This window comes from Anticarsia gemmatalis, chromosome 27, assembly GCF_050436995.1.
Source record: "Anticarsia gemmatalis isolate Benzon Research Colony breed Stoneville strain chromosome 27, ilAntGemm2 primary, whole genome shotgun sequence".
NCBI lineage: Eukaryota > Metazoa > Arthropoda > Insecta > Lepidoptera > Erebidae > Anticarsia > Anticarsia gemmatalis.
In genome coordinates, this window is record NC_134771.1 from 4639995 (window position 1) to 4663993 (window position 23999).

Sequence of the window (23999 nt, forward strand, 5' to 3'; positions counted from 1 at the left end):
TTTCAGAATTGCAAACATACTGGCTTAAATACTAAAGAATATAAAATACGCCTCTACCCTGATTTAAATCCTTTTATTAAAACCCTTTCATATATTATTAACATACTATAAGAAAAGAATAATATTTTGCATATCTATTGTTTCAGCGACCTCTTTGATAAAAACCGGTAACACCGGTTTTAGTCAGGAGAATTCTATTCGAAACTCTTTGTTCACAGCACTATTCGCCAATATGGAAGTGAAACGTATGTCAACTACTACGCGACCAAACAACTAAGAAATAAATAACTCGGGAATACTTTCTATTATTTAATTTGGTGAGTAAATATTTACGATTTTTATATGTAAACAGTTGCATTATGATTTTTGTCATTTGTTCATCATTTTTTATGCGATGTTAGCAAACGGGAAGATACGCGATTCTCGTCATCAATGTATTTGCCGGCGAACAAAGATATTTTTAAAAGATACATAGCCTATAAATATTTAAATTGCATGCAAAAGTGTTGTAAACAAATTGGTCTTATGATATCCGTTGAGTTTTCATTGATGGTTTTCCTGTATATTTTTGAAAACATAGATGTGTGACATATATAGTAGATGTCATGATGTTTACATGTCATTTATGTGTATCATTTTATGTATTTTAACTTAGCGCAGAGGTGTTGAAGCGTATATTTTTATCGTAACGTGTGCTATATTGTATAAGTTATGTGATAATGTCGTGTAAATACGCGTATTTGTGAGATATTTAGTCAAGGTTGGCGATCGTATAAAATACGACACACGATGCGTTGTATGACATGTGGGCAATGTATTTTTTTTTTAATATGACGCAGGAAAGACGCGGGATTCAGCCTATACTTTCGAACCTTATGTGAAACTTTTTTGTTGTTTATGAATCATCTTTTACTGTTAAGTTTGAAGTGAGTAGTAGGTTTGTCATATATGTGCTAAATTTTCCTTATTGGTATTGCTAATATTGTCTTGACCTAAATTATGGTGTACTTTTACAAATATCAGATATTATAAGTCCACATATTGAAGAGATTTCCATTGTTATTTGTACTTTAAGAAGTAACAGGTTGTTGTTGAAACATACAATCTCTTTATAATGCATTGACTTCTATAATATTACATTTTAACCATTTCAATGCTTTATAAACTAACTCCAATACAACTTATTTCTATACAACATTAAAAATGTACTAAAGTTGCACTGAGCCTTACTTTCAATACTATGCCTGCATTATCATGATAAACTAACACACTTACAATTAAAACAATAATAATAAATTTTGATAAGATCTTGATATGACTTGCAATAACTTTAAACAGAGAAAAAACATATAGCAACTAAAATAATTATTAACTTAAATGATTATGTGACAAAAATATAAATATTGTTGATACAGCATGATATGTAATATATCAAATTGCTACATTATACAAGACTTTATAAACACAATTTCACTTTATTTCACATACATTTAGAAAGTTGTCAGTTTTAGGAAAGCTAAATGTTATTATTCTTTTATATTTCAAAGTTTTAGAAGATAACTATAAAAGTATTTTTATTTGTTATGTGAAAATAACTATTACTGTATAGATATATTTATTAGTTGTTGTGGGGCTGACTGAAACTAAGTTAAAAGCTTTTATAATATAAAGGTAAATAATAAGTTGTCAGTTGATACAACTTCTTCAATACATTATATTTAAACAGTAACTCAACAGGTATGAAACACATCAGATCTAAATAACTGATATACTTAATCAATTATAGTGTTAGAAAGCAAAACAAATTTAAATAAATACATGACAAAACTTTATTTATATATCTTCAGAACGATGATGAATTGTAAACAGCTAGTACAGAACTCAGCATGCATGGATATATAATCACATAATAAGTCTACACTCCCCAACCTTCACTTGGCCAATATGGACATAAGGTCTAAACTCTCCCTCATTCCAGGAGGATACTACTAACATTAGGAGTTATATTGTTTAAGAATGATGTACCGGAAAACATGGAGAAACAAGCTTGACTTCTATATCCTTGGCTAAATACGCACACAGTGGAAAGTTGTGTGAGAGGCCTTTGCCCAGCAGTGGGACAATAATTGATGATGATTATAACAACATTAATCTCTAGATAAATGATTAACACAAATAATTTTTACAGTAAGATGTAGTATTATCTATTTAATAGCCTTTAAACTTATATAATAAAAACGATTTTTTTTTTTTTTTTTTTTTTTTTTTTTTTTTTAATAACCCATATCTGTCCCACTGCAGGGCAAGGGTCTCCTCCCAAACGAGGGGGAGGGATTAGGCCTTGAGTCCACCACGCTGGCCAAGTGCGGGTTGGGGACTTTGCATGCCCTCAATAAATGTATTAAACAAATTTTAGGCATGCAAGGTTTCCTCACGATGTTTTCCTTCACCGTTAGAGCAAGTGATAATTATTTCTAATACACACATAACTTCGAAAAGTCATTGGTGTGTTGCCTCGGATTCGAACCTGCGACCACTTGCGTGGGAGGTGCCAACTTAAACCACTCGGCTATCACTGCTACTAAAAACGATATTGAATAGATAAATTACCGATAAATGTACTCACTGTCCAACAGTGGGTCTCTCCCACTGTTGGACAGTGAGTACATTTATCGGTAATTTATCTATTCAATATCGTTTATACCATAAATATTGATGATTATAACAATATTAATCTCTAGTGGTAATCATCTGATTAACAATTAACACAGAAATATTTTTTAGTATAAAATGTAGCATGTAAAGTAATTCAATACACAAAAGATACTGTTATTGTTGTTATTATAGATTTGAAGTCAATGTCATGCATAGTTGTAACAACTTTGATTATAAGTTGCATATAAACAACTTAGAAAATGTATGGATGTGAATGAGGCAAGGGAAGTTTGTAAGTGATTATGGAGATAAGGATTGGTTTTGTATTTGCAAAAGTAAACAAGAAGTTAGTAGAAATTGTACAAAGTGACGGTTCTTATGGAGAAAAAAAAGTATTATAAATTATTTATTTATTTATTGGCTGTTAGGCAATATGAAGTTTGTGGAGTCAGCTAGTATTCAATATTTGCTGGTATATACATTATATGTGTATTGACAGAATGTCCTCAAATTGCTTACTAAAACATTATTTTATATGACCTACAAAATAATTGTTATGAGTTTAATCATATTTGGTGTCTATCTGTTTGTACACCTCTCGATACAGGGATTATTATTTCTTAATGCAGTTTCATAATGTTGTCTTTTATGATAATCTTTTCCTGTGAGTTTTTAATTACTGATCTTTACTTGAACATTGAAATTGTACTTGTTGCATGTCACTATTCTTTGTATAAATTACAACACTCACCCCCGGTTTCTGAGTACATTTAACGGTAGTTTATCTATTCAATACCGTTTTTTTATATGAGTTTTAACGGTCCTATGTATGCTATTGCAAAAAATAGATTTTAGTCATTACAAGTTTGGAAATGATATGGCATCAAAAGTGCAATATTTATGCCATATACGAGGCCAAGCACTAGACGGGTAGTCTGTCTCAATTTAGGCATCCTTATAGCAAACTGAACAACTTTGACAGTAAGTTGACCATTGAAAAAAGTCATTGACCTCTATAGAGAAGAGTTGAGAAGATTTATTTCCATTGTAACTACCCCTGTCATTAAATAATAATAAATAAATATCATTGGACTAGTCACACACGGTCATTTGATTCCAAACTAAGCAGAGCTTGTACTATGGTAACTAAATAACTGATGAACATACTTATATACTTCTAAATACATACTTATATAGATACATTAACGTCCAGGCTCAGAACAAATACTCGTGCTCATCACACAAAGATTTGTCCCGGGTGGGATTGGAACCCACCACACGCGGCGATTCGGTTATTGCGGCGAGGTGACCACTTTAACCACTGCGCCAAACGTGCAGTTAAGTCATTAATCAGTTATTCATGGTCAAGCACCTAGAACTTGCAAGTCTAACCTCGCTAATTGTACGATATAATTCCGTCACGGGCCTCTGCGCACATAATATTAATAAATTCTACATAATATATTACTGAAATTACGAGTAATTTACGTAGTTATTACGTCAAGTTGCTATGCAAATAATCTTTGTTCGGATAAAAAAGATATACACATTTATACAGGCAGTATCTAAGACTCAAATATCTAATAATTTAGAGGCAGAGACTCCCTTAGCCAGTTGGCCACCGGTCGGTAAACGATAGTGAGTTAAGCAACCCTTAGAGTGGTCATTCCACAGATGGGTGACCACATAGTGGACTTTGAACTGGGTGTCTCCGTGCTTCGAAGGGCAACTAGATATGGGTGCCTTATAGTAATCTGCTCCCACTATATGAAGTATATAAGTATGTTATCCAGTTATTTGGTCACCATAGTACAAGCTCTGCTTAAGGAATCAAATGACCATGTGTGAGTTGTCCAGTAATATTTATTATTATTTTTTAAAACAGCTAAGCAGCGTTTTAAAGCTATAGTTGTATCTTTGCCTCTACTTATAATTTTCGTCTTATATTACTCCTAAAACAAGCCGATAAAACGCAGTTACTCACTCCATAATACGTCCTTTCTTCTTTAGAAAAAGCTAAAAAAATACTTAATCTCTTTATAACAACACTTTAAACAATAACTACCTGTATGTCGTTTTATTTGTTAAAACCTGTTTTGAAATAGGGGTCGCGTTCAAGTATTAACCCTTTCAATTATAAACCTGCACATTTCACTTACCTGTCTGCACCTGTTCTATAAAGAATTGCAAAACATCCTGTTTATAAAACTGTCCAGTTACGAAAGCTCAATAATTTTTACAAAAAACGCAAAGAAATAATTTAAAAGTATATAGATACTACAGTTTATATTTGTTTATTTTTTAAAGACTACTCCCGCGCTAAGAATGATTGCTCTTGTGATTTTTACTAACTTACTAACAACAGACACAAAGTACAACCAGACCCGAAACAATTATTTGTGAATCGCACAAATAATTGTCCCGTGTGGGAATCGAACCCACGACCTCTCGATGCAATGGTAGCGGCGTGGTGACCTAAACCACTGCGCCACGGAGGCAGTCACAGTGTTTTTATTTTTGTATTATAAATATAGTTTTTTTAGTACTAGGTGACCACGCAGGTCCATTCAAGCATCCTCTCGAGGGTTGCTGATGGGCTGTTGTGTCCGGCCTATCGGCATGTGGAAATAGGGTGCTTTGGGCAGCCTCTGTGAGGGACCCCTAAATTGGGGTATCCGCGTGGCGTGCGCCTTGTGGTACATGCTTCGGCAGTTATCCCGCCGCACGCCGCCACAAGCGGCCTTGAGGATACACGTGGCGGTTTAGTGGGTATGCTCGCTGTTTTGGCGGGTGAGTCCCACATAACCCTGCACTCCACCCAGAGTGCAGGTGTATGCTTAATGCATTAGCCACGTTAAAAAAAAAAAAAAGCTCCATTCAACCACACTAACAAAAAATCATAGCTTCTTTGACCTTTAAAGGAGATAATTTTTTATTATTATATCGTCCCACTGCTGGGCAAATGCCATAGCTTTCCACTGCAAATTATCTTCGGCGGTCCGTATCCATTTCGGGCTGTAGGAGTCAAGCTCATCTCTCCATCTTTAATGGGGGCTGCCTCGCCGCCGTCTCCTAGTGGGTAGTCCCACTTCTTCGCTATTTATGCCCATAAGTCATCTGGCATTAATTATATTAAGGGAGATAATTTATTTAGAAAAAAATCTTGAAGTCTATGGTATTCCCCAGGTGTCACAAGTTCACAAGGTCTTCACCATGCTCCATGTTAAATTTTGTCTTTGTCGGCTCAACTGTTTAGGAGTGAAAGTGTAATAGACATACTTTCACATTTATGATTATTATAGGTTTCCTTTTTTATATTGCAAAAGGTGGCCAATTTAGATGATCTTAACAATTAATAGTCTTGATTGATCTATTAAAAGTTTTTATTTAATGAAACAGAAATATTTAAGCATGGAATTAATTATTCGCTTAATTATTGATGAGCCTACGTGCTAATATCTTAATGTGTCATTACTCCTGGTTTCTGAGGTATATTTAACGGTAGTTTATCTATTCAGAAGCGTCTAAACTCGTATAAAAAAACGCTATCAAATTGAAAAAAAATGCTAGATAAACAACCGCTAAATGTACTCAGAAACTGGACATAAGTGTGTCTTTTTCATAAACTATTTAACTATCTCTTTCATCCTAAACATTACAAAATACGAGTCTAGCGCTTTCAAAAACAATACCCGTATTTATAAGGGTTTCTGTTCAATGACCAACCTTGGTACCTGTTCTACAGGGTGTATAACAATTGCAGGTAGCTATAATGTCGAGTGTGGGCCGCGGGCGGGGCTACACCGGTCGTCATCACTTGCGTGAGAGCCGGCCCGGGGAGGACGTGGACGCTGACACTGACGCGGCCAGGACACTGGCCGAATTGAGCCCTAGGTCTACTGGTAAGTGCACCTACTGTAAATACCTAGTTGATGTAGTAAGAGTAACTGATGTATGTTGATGTGATATTACTGCAGTATATATTAGGTCGGGGAAAAAGTCTTTTCGCATTATAGTATGTATGAACTTGTAATAAAATTTATTCTCTACACAAAAAAAGCTTGATATTTGGGTACCTTACGAGCTCACTGAAAGAAACCTAATGAACTCATTTGTAATTCTTGAAGCCAAAGAGATTTTACTACAAGTTCATACATACTATAATGCCTAAAGACTTTTTCTCCGACCTAATATTTTGAGTGTGTTGTGAAATTCCCATAGTTATGTATGTTACTATAGTTTGATGTAAAGTTACTATGGTTTGATTTGTACTTGCTGAAGTGTGATGTCTAATTACTATATTTTCATTAAAATTACCATGTAATACTCCTGTCAGATTGTGTAGTTAGCAACAAGGTTTAATGCAAAGTGAAGTTACCAATGTTTGACGTGCGGTTAATACAAGTTGGATTTGTAATTCATTGACTTTGATACTTAAGTGATGCTACCATATTTAAATGTGTAAGTGTTAAAATTTTGTGTAAAGTTAGCCGTTTGTGCAGAAATTACCACAGTTTGATGTGAAATTACTATTTTTGCAAAACAGTCAATTAGGTAGCAATTGATAAGAAAAAAATCAGAAAAGTCTACCTCAAAGTGAATTTAAAGCAATAAAATAGTGCTAAGCGTGGTCTTTTCACAGAAGAATACCAAATAAAAGCGTACAACATATTTTTTCCATTTAACAATCGTGGTACTAAAATAAACCATGTTTTATTATTCCTCTAGTCATCTAGTTTCTAAATGTCATACAACTATTATTCACAGATCCAGCCAGAATGGAAGTGAAAGAAAAGATGGAATCGGAGAAGGAGTGCGTGGTGGAGAAGCCAGAGAAAGTGGCCGGAGAAGATGACGTCACACTTAAAGAACTGCTCCGAGTTGACGAACAGTACATACCACTGCTAACTTTGGTAAGTTATTGAAACACTTTATAAAAGGCTGTAGTAGAAATAATATAAGCTCCCTTTATACACACACTCTATCGCGCATGAAACAACAATCGCGCTTGTAAGGGGAAAGGAAAGACCACGCGCCGCGCTCATCTGTCAAGTCCGCGAAGAAAATCGCGCTCTCAGAGCGCGCTGCTTTCCCGCGCGTAATCCTGTACGCTCCTAAGAACGTGCGATACAATGTGTGTGTGTGTGTGTGTGTAAAGGGAGCTATTGTGTCGAGGATAATATGGTACTACCACGGTACGGTTCTACCAGTCGAATTAAAAACGTCAAAAACACATATTATTTTGTATAGAGAATACAACATAGTGACGTCACGACTTCTTATTTTCGTTGACAACAAATGTTTGCATAATATTATGTGTCAGTCCATTATGAATTTAATTTCAAAATATATAACGAAAAAATGTACCCGACCGCTGATCATGCGGTCTGGGGTTCGATTTCCAGATAGGACTATTAAACTATTATACTATACTATTACATTTTAATATTTTTCAATAGTTGCCCGAAGGTTGGTAAAGTTCCCGGCAAATGGGCATAGGGCAATAGGATCGTCCCCTATTACATGGGACTAACATTATTCATGGTGAAACGTGGGTGTGTTTCATGCCTCTCTGCCTACACATTAGGATATCACAGGCGTGATATTATGTATGTAACGCCTACATAACTCTTTCGGTCATCAAGCGACATTTAATCCTATTTACGTCATAGTTATATTCGCAGTACATAATAAAAGGTTATCGCGTCATCGTTATGACGTAAGCGTTGAACGATATAACTGACCTTACGTATCTATACTAATATTATAAAGCTGAAGAGTTTGTTTGTTAGTTTGAACGCGCTAATCTCGGGAACCAGTCTTTCAGTGTTAGATAGCCCATTTATCGAGGAAGGCTATAGGCTATATATCATCACGCTACGACCAATAGGAGCAGAGTACCAGTGAAAAATGTTACAAAAACGGGGAAAATTATGATTCTCTTATGTGACGCAAGCGAAGTTGCGCGAGTCAGCTAGTTATTTATATACTTGGGTTATTACATTGTTTTGTTGCGTGGGATTTATTTTATTTATCTCTATGATTTATATTTATACGATGAGCTTGATAATTATTGTCGATATAACCGACTGTCAAAAAAGAGGAAGTTCTCAATTCGACTGTATTTTTTTATTAATTTATATTATGAGCAGTGATAGCAGAGTGGTTTTAGTTGTGCCTTCTACGCAAGTGGTCGCAGGTTTGAATCCGAGGCAACACAACAATGACTTTTCAAAGTTATGTGTGTTTTAGAAATAATTATCACTTGTTCCAATGGTAAAGGAAAACATCGTGAGGAAACCTTGCATGCCTAAAATTAATACATTTATTGAGGGCATGCAAAGTCCCCAACCCGCACTTGGCCAGCATCGTGGACTCAAGGCGAACCTCCTCGGGAGGAGAACCTTGCCCAGCAGTGGGACATTAATGGGTTATATTATTATTTATGAGTACTGATATAAAAAAATTAATCCCCTGCAGCTTATGACTGTAATTAACATTTTTTTTATTTGTTCACAGCTAGAACAGTTCTCTCCGGGTGAAGATGGCATCCAGTTCAACAGGAAACTACGTCATTTTGAAACTACAGTCACTAATATGTGCCCCGATGAACAGAGACTACAGTAAGTGGCATTTTAACTTTTTGCTAGTCTCCGCACAGGACCGACAGCTTTACATGCTTCCCATTTAAACCATTTATTTTTGTTACACATAAAGAAACATCACAAATACATCTATACTAATCTATACTAATATTATAAAGCTGAAGAGTTTGTTCGTTTGTTTGTTTGTTTGAACGCGCTAATCTCAGGAACTACTGATCCGATTTGAAAAATTATTTCAGTGTTAGATAGCCCATTTATCGAGGAAGGCTATAGGCTATATAACATCACGCTACGGTCATTAGGAGCGGAGTAGTAACGAAAAATGTTACAAAAACGGGGAAAATTTTGACTCATTCTCTTAGGTGACGCAAGCAAAGTTGCGCGGGTCAGCTAGTAACTTAATAACTAGTCAGTACATTTATGTGCAACAAAGGGCTACAGCTCAGTATACGCTGTGCTAGGCACACCACTGATTTTCAGCTGCCCCTAACAAAACCTTTAATATTGCACGCGACAAAAAAGAAAACAACACAGTACTTTAAGAAAATAATAATTCCAAAGAAGTATGCTCTAATACTAAGTTCCTGGGTTGGCCCAAAAAGTCTTTTCTGTGGTTTTTTATCAAGAATTTGTTGGAGATTCGATCGTTTTCCACCTATACCTACTAATTCTGCGAAAGGCTCATACATTCTACTCATCTATTTCTACTATACAAATAATAATGGATAAATATTTTTGATAGCCGGGTGGTTTAAGTTGGCATCTCTCACGCAAGTGGTTGCAGGTTCGAACCCGAACACACCAATGACGTTTCGTAGTTATGTGTGCTTTACTTCATGATCACTTGCTCTAACGGTGAAGGAAAACATCGTGAGAAAACCTTGCAAAATTTGTTTTATTATTGAGGGCATGCAAAGTCCCCAACCCGCACTTGGCCAGCGTGTGGACTCAAGGCCTAAGCCCTCCCCCTCGTTTGGGAGAAGACCAATGCTGTGCAGTGGGACAGAAATGGGTTATTAAACAAAATATATATATTTTTGGACAGCTCACACACGGCCATTTGATTCTAAACTCAGCAGAGCTTTGTGTATATGTTACAAATACATGAATATCTCTGTTTCAGACAAGCGTTCGCCACGTTCCGCGCGGCGGGCCTGCTCAACCCGGTGACGGCCCGCAAGCTGGCGGCCGTGGGCGCGTCCTTCACCCGCCAGCAGCGCCAGCAGCTGCTGCGGGGAGCGCTGCTCAACGTCGTCATGCAGGGGACTTTCTCTAGTGAGTTTACTTTTATTATTATTTATTGGGTAAACTAACGATATCACAATAATGTTTAATTGAAGTAGTGTGCAGTTATACAGTATTGCCAATAGTGGCATCCACTTCTTTTACCACGGTTAAACAAAGAGATGCATTTCAAAGTTATCAAAATAATGTCCAAGTTAAACAAAATCCATACTAATATTATAAATGCGAAAGTAACTCTGTCTGTGTCTGTTACTCAATCACGTCTAAACTACTGAACAAATTTGGCATGGAGATATTTTGGTACCCGAGAAAGGACATAGGCTACTTTTTACCCCGGCTAAATAAAGCATTCGCATGGGAATACTCAGGTGGCGGACGAAGTCGCGGGTAAAAGCTAATAATTGATAAATGTTCATGTAACAATTTTATTATAACTGGCCAGTGATGCTAGAGTTTGTTTATAGGACTCAAATATGTGCACAATATACAGGTACACTCGCTATTAATTCTCATTACCTGTTGTGACGATCAATCATGAAACACAACGGCAATAAGACTTTTTTTAAAGGACTGGCTGACTCCCTTTTCTATGTATCTGGGTTACTCTAAATACAAACTATTAGAAATAACAAAACTATAGGATGAACGGTATATTCCCAGTTTCCCTCTAACACTGTCCTCTGGGTGACAGATGGGAATAAAAGTAGGAAGAATATTCCCAGCTGTCACCTTGGGGTGACAGCGTAGAGGTGACAACTGGGAATATACAATATGAACTTACTTCTGGTGCCATTTCGTACCAAACATATTACCGTATTATTTTAACTACATATTTCATTCTATTGTCGAGTAATTTTAATAAAGTATTCTCATTTATACTTATATAATCTTAAACTATTTCTTTCTTTCTCATACTCACTGACACATATTATTTTATTATAAAACTCAAACATCAAACTAAACTTTTTGATTTTACTCATTTGTATTTCAGACTACTGTGTTAGCATTAAGATAAAATTTTTGTAATTTTCTCTTACAGAATTGGACATATTGGAGAGATCAAATCCCCTCTTTCTAATAAACGCAGCTAACCTTATGGGAGACTACTTTGCAGGTATGTTCTGTCTCTATAATTCGGCATATGAGTGAATGAAACAGCGTGACAAACATACGAAAGCGAAAGCTGACTATACAAAAAAAAATAATCTTTATTACATTTTCTTTGGTCTCTGCCTACCCCTATGGGAATAAGACGTGATATTATGTATGTATATGTATGCACGTTTCTTACTAGGTTTTCTCTGAGAGTACGTCAGGAAAGTTTCCCAGTGAATCCAAGTTTTAAAGTTTCTTTATTTCTACGTTTAAGCAGTGTACTACCTCCGTGGCGCTATGGTTTATGTCGCCACGCCGATACCATTGCTTTGGGAGGTCGTGGGTTCGATTCCCACACTGAGCAATTATTTGTGCAGTGCACAAATAATGGTTTCGGGTCTGCTCGTGCTTTGTCTCCGTTGTTTGTATGGTTGTAAAAGTCCTCGCAAAACAAGAGCAATTCTTAATGCGGGAGATGGCTTTAAAAAAAAAGTATTTTAATCATTCTGTTTGTGTTTTCAGAGGCGCGTTTATGCAACGGCAACAAAGTGCACATACTAGCGAGTCCGCTGCTACAGTACCTGCGGGCCTTGTTGGCTAGCGACGATATTAGAGCACATCGCAGCTTCGCCACACAGGTCCATCACTTAATTATATTATCTTGTTCTTCTTATCGTATGGTTAGTGGTCAACCTACTGTTAAAGTTGTTCAAACCGCCTGAAGGCGAAGGCCTTTGACGACTGTTATCATGATTGACAACAACCTGGACCAAATTTTAACGTGCCCTCCGAAGCACGGAGACGCTCAGTTAAAATACCACAATGCGGTCACCCATCTATGGAATGACCGCGCTAAATGTTGCTTAATCCACAGATTGTTGACTGACCGGTGAGCGCATCTGATTATGGTTGCTTTCTTCTTGGTAGCATGCGTATTGCATGCATTTTTGGATAAATTTTGTCCTACTAGAGCAAACCTTGAAAATGCTTGTATTACTTTACTTGCGTAGTGCAAGATTACCCGATGTTGTATGTTGGCAAAGCATCGATATTAAAGATGCAAGGTGCAAGTAAATGCATAAATAAAACCACGACCCGCGTTCATGAGAGTTATTTCCAACTACGTGTTTTCAAACCTAAGTTCTGGCTAAAAGAAATTTAAAATTTTCTGTTTAGTAGCAAAATTGATGCAAATTTTTATTATCTTCACAGCTAATGCAAAACGGCCGCGAGCTGCTCTCAGTGCTATCTCAAGAAATAGACGAGCTCTCTATCTCGATCCGTCTGCGCCTGCTCTCCCCTCCACCAGTCAGCACAATATGGCTGCTACTATCAGCTGATCTCTGCCTCAACAAATTCCTCCCACTACCCAACACACTACAGCAATTCTACGCCGCTCATCTCGAACTAACCTCCGAGGAAAACTTCAGCGAAGTCAGTTACGGCTCATGGAAAAATAGCCCGGAAAAAGAAGACTGCAGACACGAAATGGCAGCCGACTCATCCGACAAAGTTAGTGTAAATCTTTCTCAGATAAGTTTGAACAACAATGACGACACTAAACCGAAATTGAGACCTATTTTAGGCGCGGGCGCGGGATTACTGAGGCAGGAGCAAGCCCTCTCCGCTAGCCAAGACAACTTTGACACTTGGACTACTAAGAACAATTTGAATAAACGGTATGACCTGAACTCTTGGCGCCAGCAGGATGAGGAGAAGAAGGAAGACTTGGAGTTCAGCCAGACAGTTCTGCCACCAAATTTCACAGTGCCCGATTACCCTCCACCGATACCAAGATATAACTATCAAGAAAATTTCGTCAACTACTTGCAGCAAGGTGATGGGACGTATATACAGAATCAGTACAGTAACGTACAGTTCAATCAGCAAGGGGACTCTTTCCCTCAGTACTCTGAGAGGACACCGGTGCCCCCTACAACGGAACGTCCTCCACCCATGTTGGAACGTGTCAATTCTGACCGTTCACTACCTCAGATGCCTGAACGTGTCAACAGTGAAGTACAGAAAAACAGCTGTCGTAGACCTGTGGAGAATTGGAGAAAAGAAAAAAGCGACTTGAAAGAAGACCCTAATAGGAACAGACAGAGGAATTGGACTAGGCAGAAATCCAAGGACAATATAAACGATGAGAAAGAAGAATTAAAAGACAGGTCTTTGTCGAGGAATTCTCGAGATGCGAGACCTGGGAGGATGACCAGGCGTAACAGTGGGGAGGAGGGGGCCCCTACTAACGGCTCATCAGGTAAAACCCCCCCCAGGAGACACGTGACGGAAGTCCCGAGGAATACCAAGTACTGGGACCACGACGACCGGTGCGACAAAGACTATAACAGTTAGTACCTACAACTGATATAGTCTATAGATGGTGTTGCCCACATATGGGCAGACGAGTGGGATTAAATGTGTAGTTTTGACAAAACAACGCCCTGTTGATAGATTCGTGTGTGGGCTTAATGTTCAACAGTGGGCAAAGTTGCCCACGATTTTTGAATAGGTAAAATTAGGTTTGGTTGTCGAATAGGGCGTGGTACTTTGTACTGAAATTTGAGCGCCATCTAAGACTTGAATGTGGACTTCAAGTTGGGACTATATAGTGAAATTATAGTGGCATTTTGACACTAAATAGTGAAGTGACATAGTTTAAAGTGAGTTAGTTGCAAAAATAGATTAGGAAAAAGTACCTACGAAAAAAATGGTGATTTTTTTTTATTTTGGTTCAAAGATACATGTATCATGTATAAATTTTTAGCTAAAATACTTGAAAAGGGACATAATTCCGAAACATTTTTGTACAATTTTTGCAATTAATTCAACTTAGAATAAAATAAAGAAGTCTAGTGCTAATAAAATTACAAAATAAAATTACAGTTTTTTCTGAAAAATTCCCGAACGGAATGTATATGATTTTAGATTTAGTGGAATTTTAAAGGAAACTATTTGAAAGATAATTTTCTCAATAATTATTTAAAATTAGCGAAATGACTTTGTTATACAAATAATTCGCTAGAAAAATTCTATCGGTTTTCTAAACACGGCTCTTATTTTCAATATGCGTGGTCAGACTGCGATTTTAAATTAAACGGTTGCTTTTACCACCTATTAGATAAGTATTGGATAACTTATCAGAGGGTTTTTGGCAGATTTCTTTCAAACATTTGCTGTCACTTTATTTATTGGATAGATTATCCAATACTTATCCATAACCCGTGCAAATTGTTCTGGGACTTGTTAAATTGATATATAAGTCCAAAATCTCTGCTAAATATTGTGTAGTAACAGTACTACGACTAAAAATCTTACGTTTGTAGTTAAAAGTCTAATACTATTAGAAATGCGACAAACAAATCGCATCTCTGGAGAGACAAATCGCTCAGTTGCATAACGAAAGTCGCAAAAAAAAGTCGTCCAACTACAAAATTACGTCAAAAAAATCGCAAGTCTGCCACGCTCATATTCTTTGTTGCTCAAACTATGACCATTACACAACTTTATAGATAAAAAATATCTTTGTGATAAACACCCTCTAGCGGTTTGTTAAGGAACTACAAGTAAAAAAAAACCTTTCGAAAAATTATGTACTTTTTAATACAGGAAATGTGCAAAATATGAATTGAAAAGTATTAAAAGTTCTTTAGGAAAGCGAAGAAAAGTAGTAAAATTGTTATTGGGCTTGTTAGTTCCTTAAAACTACCGCTTGGGGGACCTAGTACATGTTTTAAAGTTTGAAGAAATAGTAGCAGAAATCTAAGGAAAAGATAAGCTTTTTAAAAAGCCTTGATAACATTTCAAAATTAAAATATTACTAAATAGAAAATGTCTTTCTAGCCGTCATCTGTCTACCGCAGTCGACTTCTTACTGGCCAACTGTGCAGGACTTAGTTTATAGTGTCGCGTGTGCACAATACACAGGTACACTCTCTATTCCTTCACTCTCATAGTCCGGTGAGACGGTAGACACGACCAGTGAGAGGTCAGACGTAGGACCGACGGCTTTACGTGTTCTCCAAAGCACGGAGGTCTTTAACTTCCTAACTCCGGGCAATCTTTAAGAAATTCTTAACAGAAAACTCAGATAAGACTTTTTGGCCCGGGATTTGAACCCGAGATATCTGCGGTACAGTCGCATACACTACCGACCGCGCCAAAGAGAATTTGAGGCGCCCGTAGCCAGTTGCGCTCACCGGTCGGTAAACGATCTGTGGGTTAAGCAAACCTTGGCACGGTCATTCCATAGATGGGTGACCGCAAAGTGGTATTTGAACAGGGCGTCTCCGTGCTTCAGAGGGCACGTAAAAAGTCGGTCCCGGTTGTTGTCAATAAGATAACAGTCGTTAAGCCACGTCAAAGGCCTTCGGGCGGCTTGAAGAACTTTGACACTAGGTTGACCACTAACTATACGACAAAAAGAAGAAGAAGAATAGTTAAATGTACTGATTTTTGCTACTATTTCTAAGAACAAAACCTTTTATATGAAAAGAATTGAAATTGTGTGAGATAGTTACAAAAGTTGATGTTTTCTAGTGAAATTGTATGTTGGTTGATTATACTCAAGTTGACCTATTTTCCTACTGGGTTTAGTGCCGTGATATTTTGTGTACAACTTATATTTGACAGTGGCCAGTTTCATTGAAACTGCGCGGGAGTTTATAGTGTCGCGTGTGGACAATACACAGGTACACTCTATCCCATCATTAATTATTATTGATACAAAATTCTCGGGTCTTATTAAAAATATTGTCTTCCTAAACACATAAAATAATGTGTCAGTCTTCCAGTAATTTCTTATTCTGACTTATTGCTAATAAAAGTAACCCTAAAATTTTCAACACATTTTTTTCATACAAGCTTATGCTATGCTGCTTCGACGATATACTTCCCTGGGTCGTAAACTGTCACCCTGTCAAATAAATATATATCGGACTAGCTGACCCGCGCAACTTCGCTTGCGTCACATAAGAGAGAATGGGTCATAATTTTCCCCGTTTTTGTAACATTTTTTACTGGTACTCTGCTCCTATTGGTCGTAGCGTGACGATATATAGCCTTCCTCAATAAATGGGCTATCTAACAGTGAAAGAATTTTTCAAATCAAACCAGTAGTTCCTGAGATTACCGCGTTCAAACAAACAAACAAACTCTTCAGCTTTATAATATTAAGTATAGATTAGCATTTTAGTCGTCAAAGGACAAATACGAGATTTCGCGTTTATAATGTTAGTCATGCCCGGTTTCTGAGGTACATTTAGCGGTAGTTATATTAAATGGCGTAAAAGCTGGTATAAACATGGCAATTCGAATAGATAAACTACCGTTAAATGTGTCTTAGAAACCGGGGATCAGTGATATAACAGAAAAATGAGTAATATTTCCGAAATGGAAAAATCACTTTTTCGCTTTTCCTACCACATTTTCATTCGTACCAAAATTTCTCTCTAACGGCACATAAAATATAAGGTACTAGCGGACCCGACAGACGTTGTCCTGTCTAATAAATTAAAAATTAATTAAAAAAACATTGTCCAGTGGACAAAATTGTGAATCTAAACCATTCTCAGATCACCTTGAACACACACAAAAAAAATCATCAAAATCGGTCCCGTCGTTTAAGAGAAGTTCAGTGACATACACACTTACAGAAGAATTATATATATAAAGATATTCTGCCTACTCCTTGCTTGAAAATAATAGGATGAAATAGTAACTTTTTTTGTTGTATTGTCACAAAATATCACGGTACCCCCAGTTAACAAGTAATGGTGCCTCTGACTATCTGTTCTTGTCTCTTATGGTCGCTAGATCCATGTTGTTCAAAAGGTTTCATTGCTTTCACAATTAATACTGCTTTATACTTTTTAAGGTCAATGTGGGTAACTTTGAATCATTTGGGTAACATTGACAGTGGGAATATGAACTAAATTTCTTCAATCTGGGTAACTTTGAATCATTTGGGTAACATTGACAGTGGGAATATGAACTAGTTTCGATTATTTTTTCATTTAAAACCAACACAATTGATAAGAGTTTATTTTAGTTTTGCAAACTTGTACTATTCTTGATGTTTTTAAGTCAAAATATTGTAATTACTCTTCATAGTTTCGCGATAAATGACGTAGTTGCCTACCAGTCAAATCAGCTACTCTTTATGAAATGTTAAAAACACATTTTAGTATAGAAATACGACATAATGACGTCGCAGTTTCATATTTTCGTCTATCAAAAAAATGCGTAATAAATGTTTCAGTCTGTAATAATTACAATTTCAACATTATATACGAAAAAACTACATAGTCTGAACATTTTAGATGAACCTTTTACGAGTACGAGTTTAATAATTTTTCGTTAACCCAGTCAACTACCCAATTTAGTAACTTTAAAGGCGTATTAATAAGAAAGCAATGAAATCAAAAACCATTTAGCTTATTAATATTAGAGTTGTTTATTTACATGATAACTGATAAATACAATTAAATTTAATTATTATAAGAAAATAATATAGTTGGGACGTTATTGGTATAGACAATTGAAGCTTTGAATAACCTATTTGGAATTTTTATCAACATATTATAGTACCCTGGATTCACTCACAATTTACCAAATTAATAATCAAAACAATTTAGGAAAAATCTAACTTTCCATTAGTAAAGTTTTATACAAATCGGACTAGTAGTTTCTGAGATTATGACACTCAAACATACAAAATAATCTCTCTATAATAATTCAGAAATAAAAATAACTTTTCAAAGTTATACTTGTTCTAACAGTGAAGGAAAACATCGTGATGAAACCTTGCATGCCTGAGAGTTTTACACAGTTCTTGAAGGTATGCAAAAGTCTTGCCGCTTGGCAAAGATTTGTAGTTCAATTACTATCTCGAAATGAGAGGAAAACTAGTATAGATAAATAAATAACTTGTTTTACTTACCTGGAACCAGCTTATGACTATAGGATATAATATCACTTGCTCTAAAAGTGAAGGAAAACATCGTGATGAAACCTTACATGCCTGAAAGTTTTAAACACATTTCTTGAAGGCATGCATAGTCCTTAACCTGCATTTGACCAGCGTGGTGGACTAAAAGCCTAGCCCCTCCCTCGTTTAGGAGGAAACCCTTGCCCAGCAGTGGGACAGTCTTGGATTATATAATACTAGCTGACCCGCGCAACTTCGCTTGCGTCACATAAGAGAGAATGGGTCAGAATTTTCCATGTTTTTGTAACACTTTTTACTGTTAGGTACTCTGCTCCTATTGGTCGTAGCGTAATGATATAAAATATGCTTTTTTTTCACGAAAACTATTCTCAAAATTATTTACATCTCTTAGTATAACGAAGTCGCGCTAAGGCATATCCGCCATTAAAACAGTTGCCATGGCAACGGAATTTTGTTAATTCAATGTCATTATAATATTGATATTTCGCGACTTCGTTGAATTTTCTGAATTTTCCCGGGAAATGCGTCATTTTCCCGGGGTAAAAAGTAGCCTATGTCCTTTCTCGGGTATCAAAATATCTCCATACCAAATTTCATGCAAATTGGTTTAGTAGTTCAGACGTGATTGAGTAGCAGACAGACAGACAGACAGACAGAGTTACTTTCGCATTTATAATATTAGTATGGATTGTAGAGTTATGTTATATATTTATATCGCTCTTCATACATTTTGTTGACTGCCTCTGTGGCGCAGTGGTTTAGGTTGCCACGCCGCCTACCATTGCGTCGGGAGGTCGTAGGTTCGATCCCCATACGAGGCAATTAATTGTATCGAGTCTGGTTGTAGTTTGTGTCCGTTGTTTATAAAAGTCCCCGTGACACAAGAGCTATTCTTAGTGCGGGAGTTGTCTTAAAAAAAAACACCGTTTACTATATAACGTTTCGCGATAGTTATTTTCATTGAAACTCAAAATACATACATAATATCACGCCTGTTATATCCAAAGGTGTTGATAGAGGTGTAGGTAACTGAAAATGTAATATAATATCATATCCTATAGTCAAAAGCTGGCTTAAGAATACTATTCTTAAAGGTATATGGACTTTGTGCAATATTATAAGCCTTTAAATGTACCCAATTTTTGGTGAAACGATCACCGATCTATATCTTTACCTCGAGATAGTACCTTACTATATGTTGAATAAATTTCCAAATCGCAGTCGGTTAAAAAGCTGATTCGTTCTATTTTAGTGGCCTAGTAGAAAGACTTTGTTTATAGTGCCGTGTGTGTACAATACACAGGTACACTCTCTATTCCTTCACTCTCATAGTCCGGTGGGACGGTAGACACGACCAGTGAGAGGTCAGGCGCAGGACCGACGGCTTTATGTGCTTTTTAAAGCAAGAAATTCAGGCTCTTTTCGCTACCTCTGGATTACTCATAGATAACTTAACAGGCGGTATTTTAACCTCCGGATAAGTATTAGATAGCCTAACAGATGGAATTTTAAGTGATTTTAATACAGTCCTGTCAATCTAGCAGATTGGTTATTTAACACTTAGTAATTAACTGTTAAACTGGCTTTTCAATGTTATTTTGTTATCGACTTATTTATAAATACTAAGCAGTAGTTTGAGATCAAAATTTTCTTCCTTATTGACTTATAAAAGGGATATATAGGCACAAATGATTTTAACTGCTATTTAGATTATGAATAAGTGGATAACATGAAACGCTAAGGTAAAACCTAGCATATTAAAAGCTAGAAAAATCTGTATTCTAGCTTACATATAACGAATTAAAATGTTTAAAAAAAGCAAAATTGTTATTTATCTAAAAATTTAACAATTACTTTGAATGCCTAACTTTTCGGCGCAGGTCACGCTCGCCGTGGTCGCAAGCCTTGTAGAATACGGGAATTAACGCGGACACGCATTTTACCCTGTACCCAAAATTAAAATCTAATCATTTATTCATTTAGGTCAAATATTGACACTTATGATAGTCGTTACAATTACTGAATCTACCACTAGCTCGGAAAGTAGAACCTTATGAGAAGAGCTAGCAACAAACTCACGGCCACTCTTTTTAATCGCCAAAAGATTTACAATGTGGTTGATACAATACTCTAGGCCACTAAATAGAAATGAAAGTTTGTAAGAAAACATCGCTCGGGATATAGTACCTGTATAGTTATAATAACATTGTGAAAGCGCAATGTCTAGTTTAATATGTATTTTAAATAAATAATATAATTTAGTCATAAGCCTCGGGCTGTAGCCATTTTTTGACATTCATCATTTTCTACCTACAACTTGGTCTATTCTTACTTGAAGGAAATTATAAGAGAGTTATAAAAAATATTTTGGATTTACACTGGTGATAAAAATTTGTAAAAATATCAGCAACCAATATCAACCATGCAACTGGTTGCCAACTGCAATGCGACTAAAATGTTGGTATGAAACGTTAGTATAATTTGTCGTATATTACAAAAGTTTATAGAGATGTAGACTTATATAAAACTTTTTAACATAGAACAAAAAAAAATGCATATATTGATACCCATTTGATAATGGTTCAAAACCATAAAACCAATGACATTTCTTAGTTATCCATGTATTAGAAATAATTATCACTTGTTCTAACGGTGAAGGAAAACATCGTGATGAAACCTTGCATGCCTGAGAGTTCTTTAACACAGTTCTTGAAGGTATGCAAAGTCCCCAACCCGCAATTGGCCAGCGTGGTGGACTCAAGACCCTTCTCTCATTACAGGAGGAGACCCAAGCGAAGCAGAGGGATATTACTGACTTAAAATTAATTAGTCTATATCCCTATTAACTACACTGGTTGCGTACACGTTGCAAACCAGTTATCAACTCATACCAACGTATTTCAAGTTGCATTGCAGTTTGGTTGAAATTGCCAAACAATATTTGAAAAATTTAATTATAGCTACAGGCCTGAGTTTGAAACGAGTTTTATGCAGAATTGTGACTGAAATTAGGCCAGTTGTTTATCTTATAAGTTTCTATATATATTTGCCATAATACCCAAGCTTCATCAGATTTTCTTGAGATATACGCAACATCCATAAAGGTGAAATCTAAAGAAAAGTAATGACTATTACTGATCTGATTTATCTCTTGTTGTCTTAAAATAGACAAGGTTTTATATTTATAATACTACAACTTAGTAGAGAGCCTTCTGTGCAAGGTTCGCGGCTGACGGAGGTATACAAAACTTAAGCCTACCAGTATCGTAATGTGAGAGTCTCCATACAAATGTATGTGAGATACTTCGTGGCGACTAGTCTCCGAGACTAGAGTCGCGCGGGCGTATCGTAATGGGAGAAGGGCTTAAGAATTTTGAACATCAGTGACCCGTAGGCTAACGGTAGTCTATTTAATATAGCTTCTTTACTTTGAAAGTGTAAAACTATAAATTGTAATTTAATTCGATCGTGCATGCCAAGGCTCTCTAGAAGTTAAGACAGTTGTCAGAAAACATAAAAACTGTTTTACCAGATAGAATAAAGATAGTTTTTGAAGTTACTCATACAAAATACTATTTTTATTAACAAATGTTCTCGAAATAGGATATTTATATTACACTAATTTAGTCGCTTTATAGAATTATAACGAAATATAATTCTGCTTAAAACTCGTATACTAATGTTAAGGCGTTGTAAAATAGCTGCAAATATATTAGATTTTTCTAAGAATTCGTAAAGAAAAGTTGTGGATTTGTTTTTTCTTTGAATTAATTAACAAAATGTGTAATTATGTTTACTTGGGGGTCTTTTTTTTACTTTTCGTTAGAAAACTAGACCGTTATTATTGTTTAAGATGATCACAGGTATTTCCATATCCCTTGAAAAAATAACTTTTAACAAAATCTCTAAGATAACTGAAATTTCATGAAAGTTTCAGTCGACAACTCGTTGCAAATTTTAACGAGGTTGCATCACACTAGATTTTCAATTGTCTAACGAGATTTTTCTATAATAATAAGATAATTATTAAAGTCCACAATTTTCAGAAAGATCTCAAAATGTAGTACATTTTTTAATTTGTATATTAGTTAACTGCATGTCATGTCAAAATGTGTTTTTGAAAAACTTTAGTTCCTTTTATTTAATACAAAATTGTTAAGAATTAAAACTGTTTGTATAATTTCGTCCAAGTATTTTATAATGTTGATCTCTTGCGTGCTTTTGAAAGCAAATCTACGCAATTTAACATTTTAGGTGCAAGTTAAAGGAAAAATATGGCCACATACCATTATTCATAACACGAAATATTGTAACAGGACCATAAATTGTCGCTAGTGTCTTTTTTCCGAACCGTGTACCTGTAAATCCTTTCAGCGCCTATTACATGTACATTGCTGCTTTCTCAAACTGGGAATAATTTATTTGTTATATCAAAGCAGCAATGTACTGTACAGTGGCTATTAAATCAACGTACAGTAGTCTTCAACTGAGATACACAATACGCATACTGGTTTGTAAAAGCGACCCTGAAACCTGAAATTAGTAGTCCACAAAAAATGCAGATATTTCTTGCATTTTTGTTACTTGCGTAGATTTGTATGCATTTTTATATCATCACGCAATTTATGTAAATTGTATAAGGGTATGGAAACTGTGTGTTCTTGTAACATTATTTAGATTCAGACGGCTCGAGTCGTTCATTTCGTTATTAAATTATGTAATCTCGAATAAATTGAAATTTAATTTCGTTTTGACATTTTATTTTTACCCGTAAGTAAGTAAGTAATTAACAAAGTTCTCATCACATTTTTAGCGTAAGGCTTGCAATGACTCGGTTCGACAATATTTATCAAACAACAAAACCGACTCTTCTCTCTTGTTTGGTTTGTGCCGATCGGGATCATCTCCACACATTCGGTTTTGCCGCCCGGCTAGATCAATTAATGCTACATGTGTGTAGCAAGTCTAATTTAACGCTATCAATATGGCCACTACAATGCCGGCGTCAGAAAATTTGAGAAGTAGAATAGTTTCAGAACTGAACTTATTAATTATTCAATATTTAACTTATAAATTATTCAGTAAGTATATAACTTATTAATTAGTCAGTATAGATCTTATTAATTATTCAGTGAACAACCAATTAATTATTTAGTATTTAACTTATTAATTATTCAGTATTTAACTCATTAATTATTCAGTATTTAACTAATCAATTATTCAGTATACAACTTATTAATTATTCAGTATATCACTTATTAATTATTCAGTATTAAACTCATTAATTATTCAGTATTTAACTTATTAATTATTCAGTATTTAGCTTATTAATTATTCAGTATTTAACTTATTAATTATTCAGTATAAAACTTATTAATTATTCAGTATATCACTTATTAATTATTCAGTAGATAACTTATTAATTATTCAGTAGATAACTTATTAAT

The 23999-nt window shown here is 35.6% G+C and overlaps 1 protein-coding gene across 2 annotated transcripts; it reads left to right on the plus strand.

Moving 5' to 3' along the window:
• The first annotated feature begins 225 nt into the window (after positions 1-225).
• On the plus strand, positions 226-23299 carry LOC142984420 (uncharacterized). 2 transcript variants are annotated; one of them, XM_076131984.1, is made up of 8 exons: positions 226-317; positions 6419-6557; positions 7423-7568; positions 9175-9278; positions 10384-10535; positions 11545-11619; positions 12123-12238; positions 12813-23299. In XM_076131984.1, the coding sequence occupies exons 2-8, from the start codon at positions 6428-6430 to the stop codon at positions 13956-13958; spliced, it is 1869 nt and encodes a 622-aa protein (XP_075988099.1). In that variant the 5' UTR covers positions 226-317; positions 6419-6427; the 3' UTR covers positions 13959-23299. The 2 variants fall into 2 exon arrangements, with proteins under 2 accessions (XP_075988099.1, XP_075988100.1); XM_076131985.1 differs by having other exon boundaries at positions 261-317; positions 6401-6557.
• The last annotated feature ends 700 nt before the right edge of the window (positions 23300-23999 follow it).

What these genes read in the sequence shown, in the direction of transcription:
- LOC142984420 (XM_076131984.1), top strand. Translation starts at nt 6,428, where the DNA reads ATGTCGAGTGTGGGCCGCGGGCGGGGCTACACCGGTCGTCATCACTTG. An exon ending in TATGGGAGACTACTTTGCAG is followed by an intron (nt 11,620 to 12,122) that starts GTATGTTCTGTC and finishes TTGTGTTTTCAG; the next exon opens with AGGCGCGTTTATGCAACGGC. An exon ending in ATCGCAGCTTCGCCACACAG is followed by an intron (nt 12,239 to 12,812) that starts GTCCATCACTTA and finishes TTATCTTCACAG; the next exon opens with CTAATGCAAAACGGCCGCGA.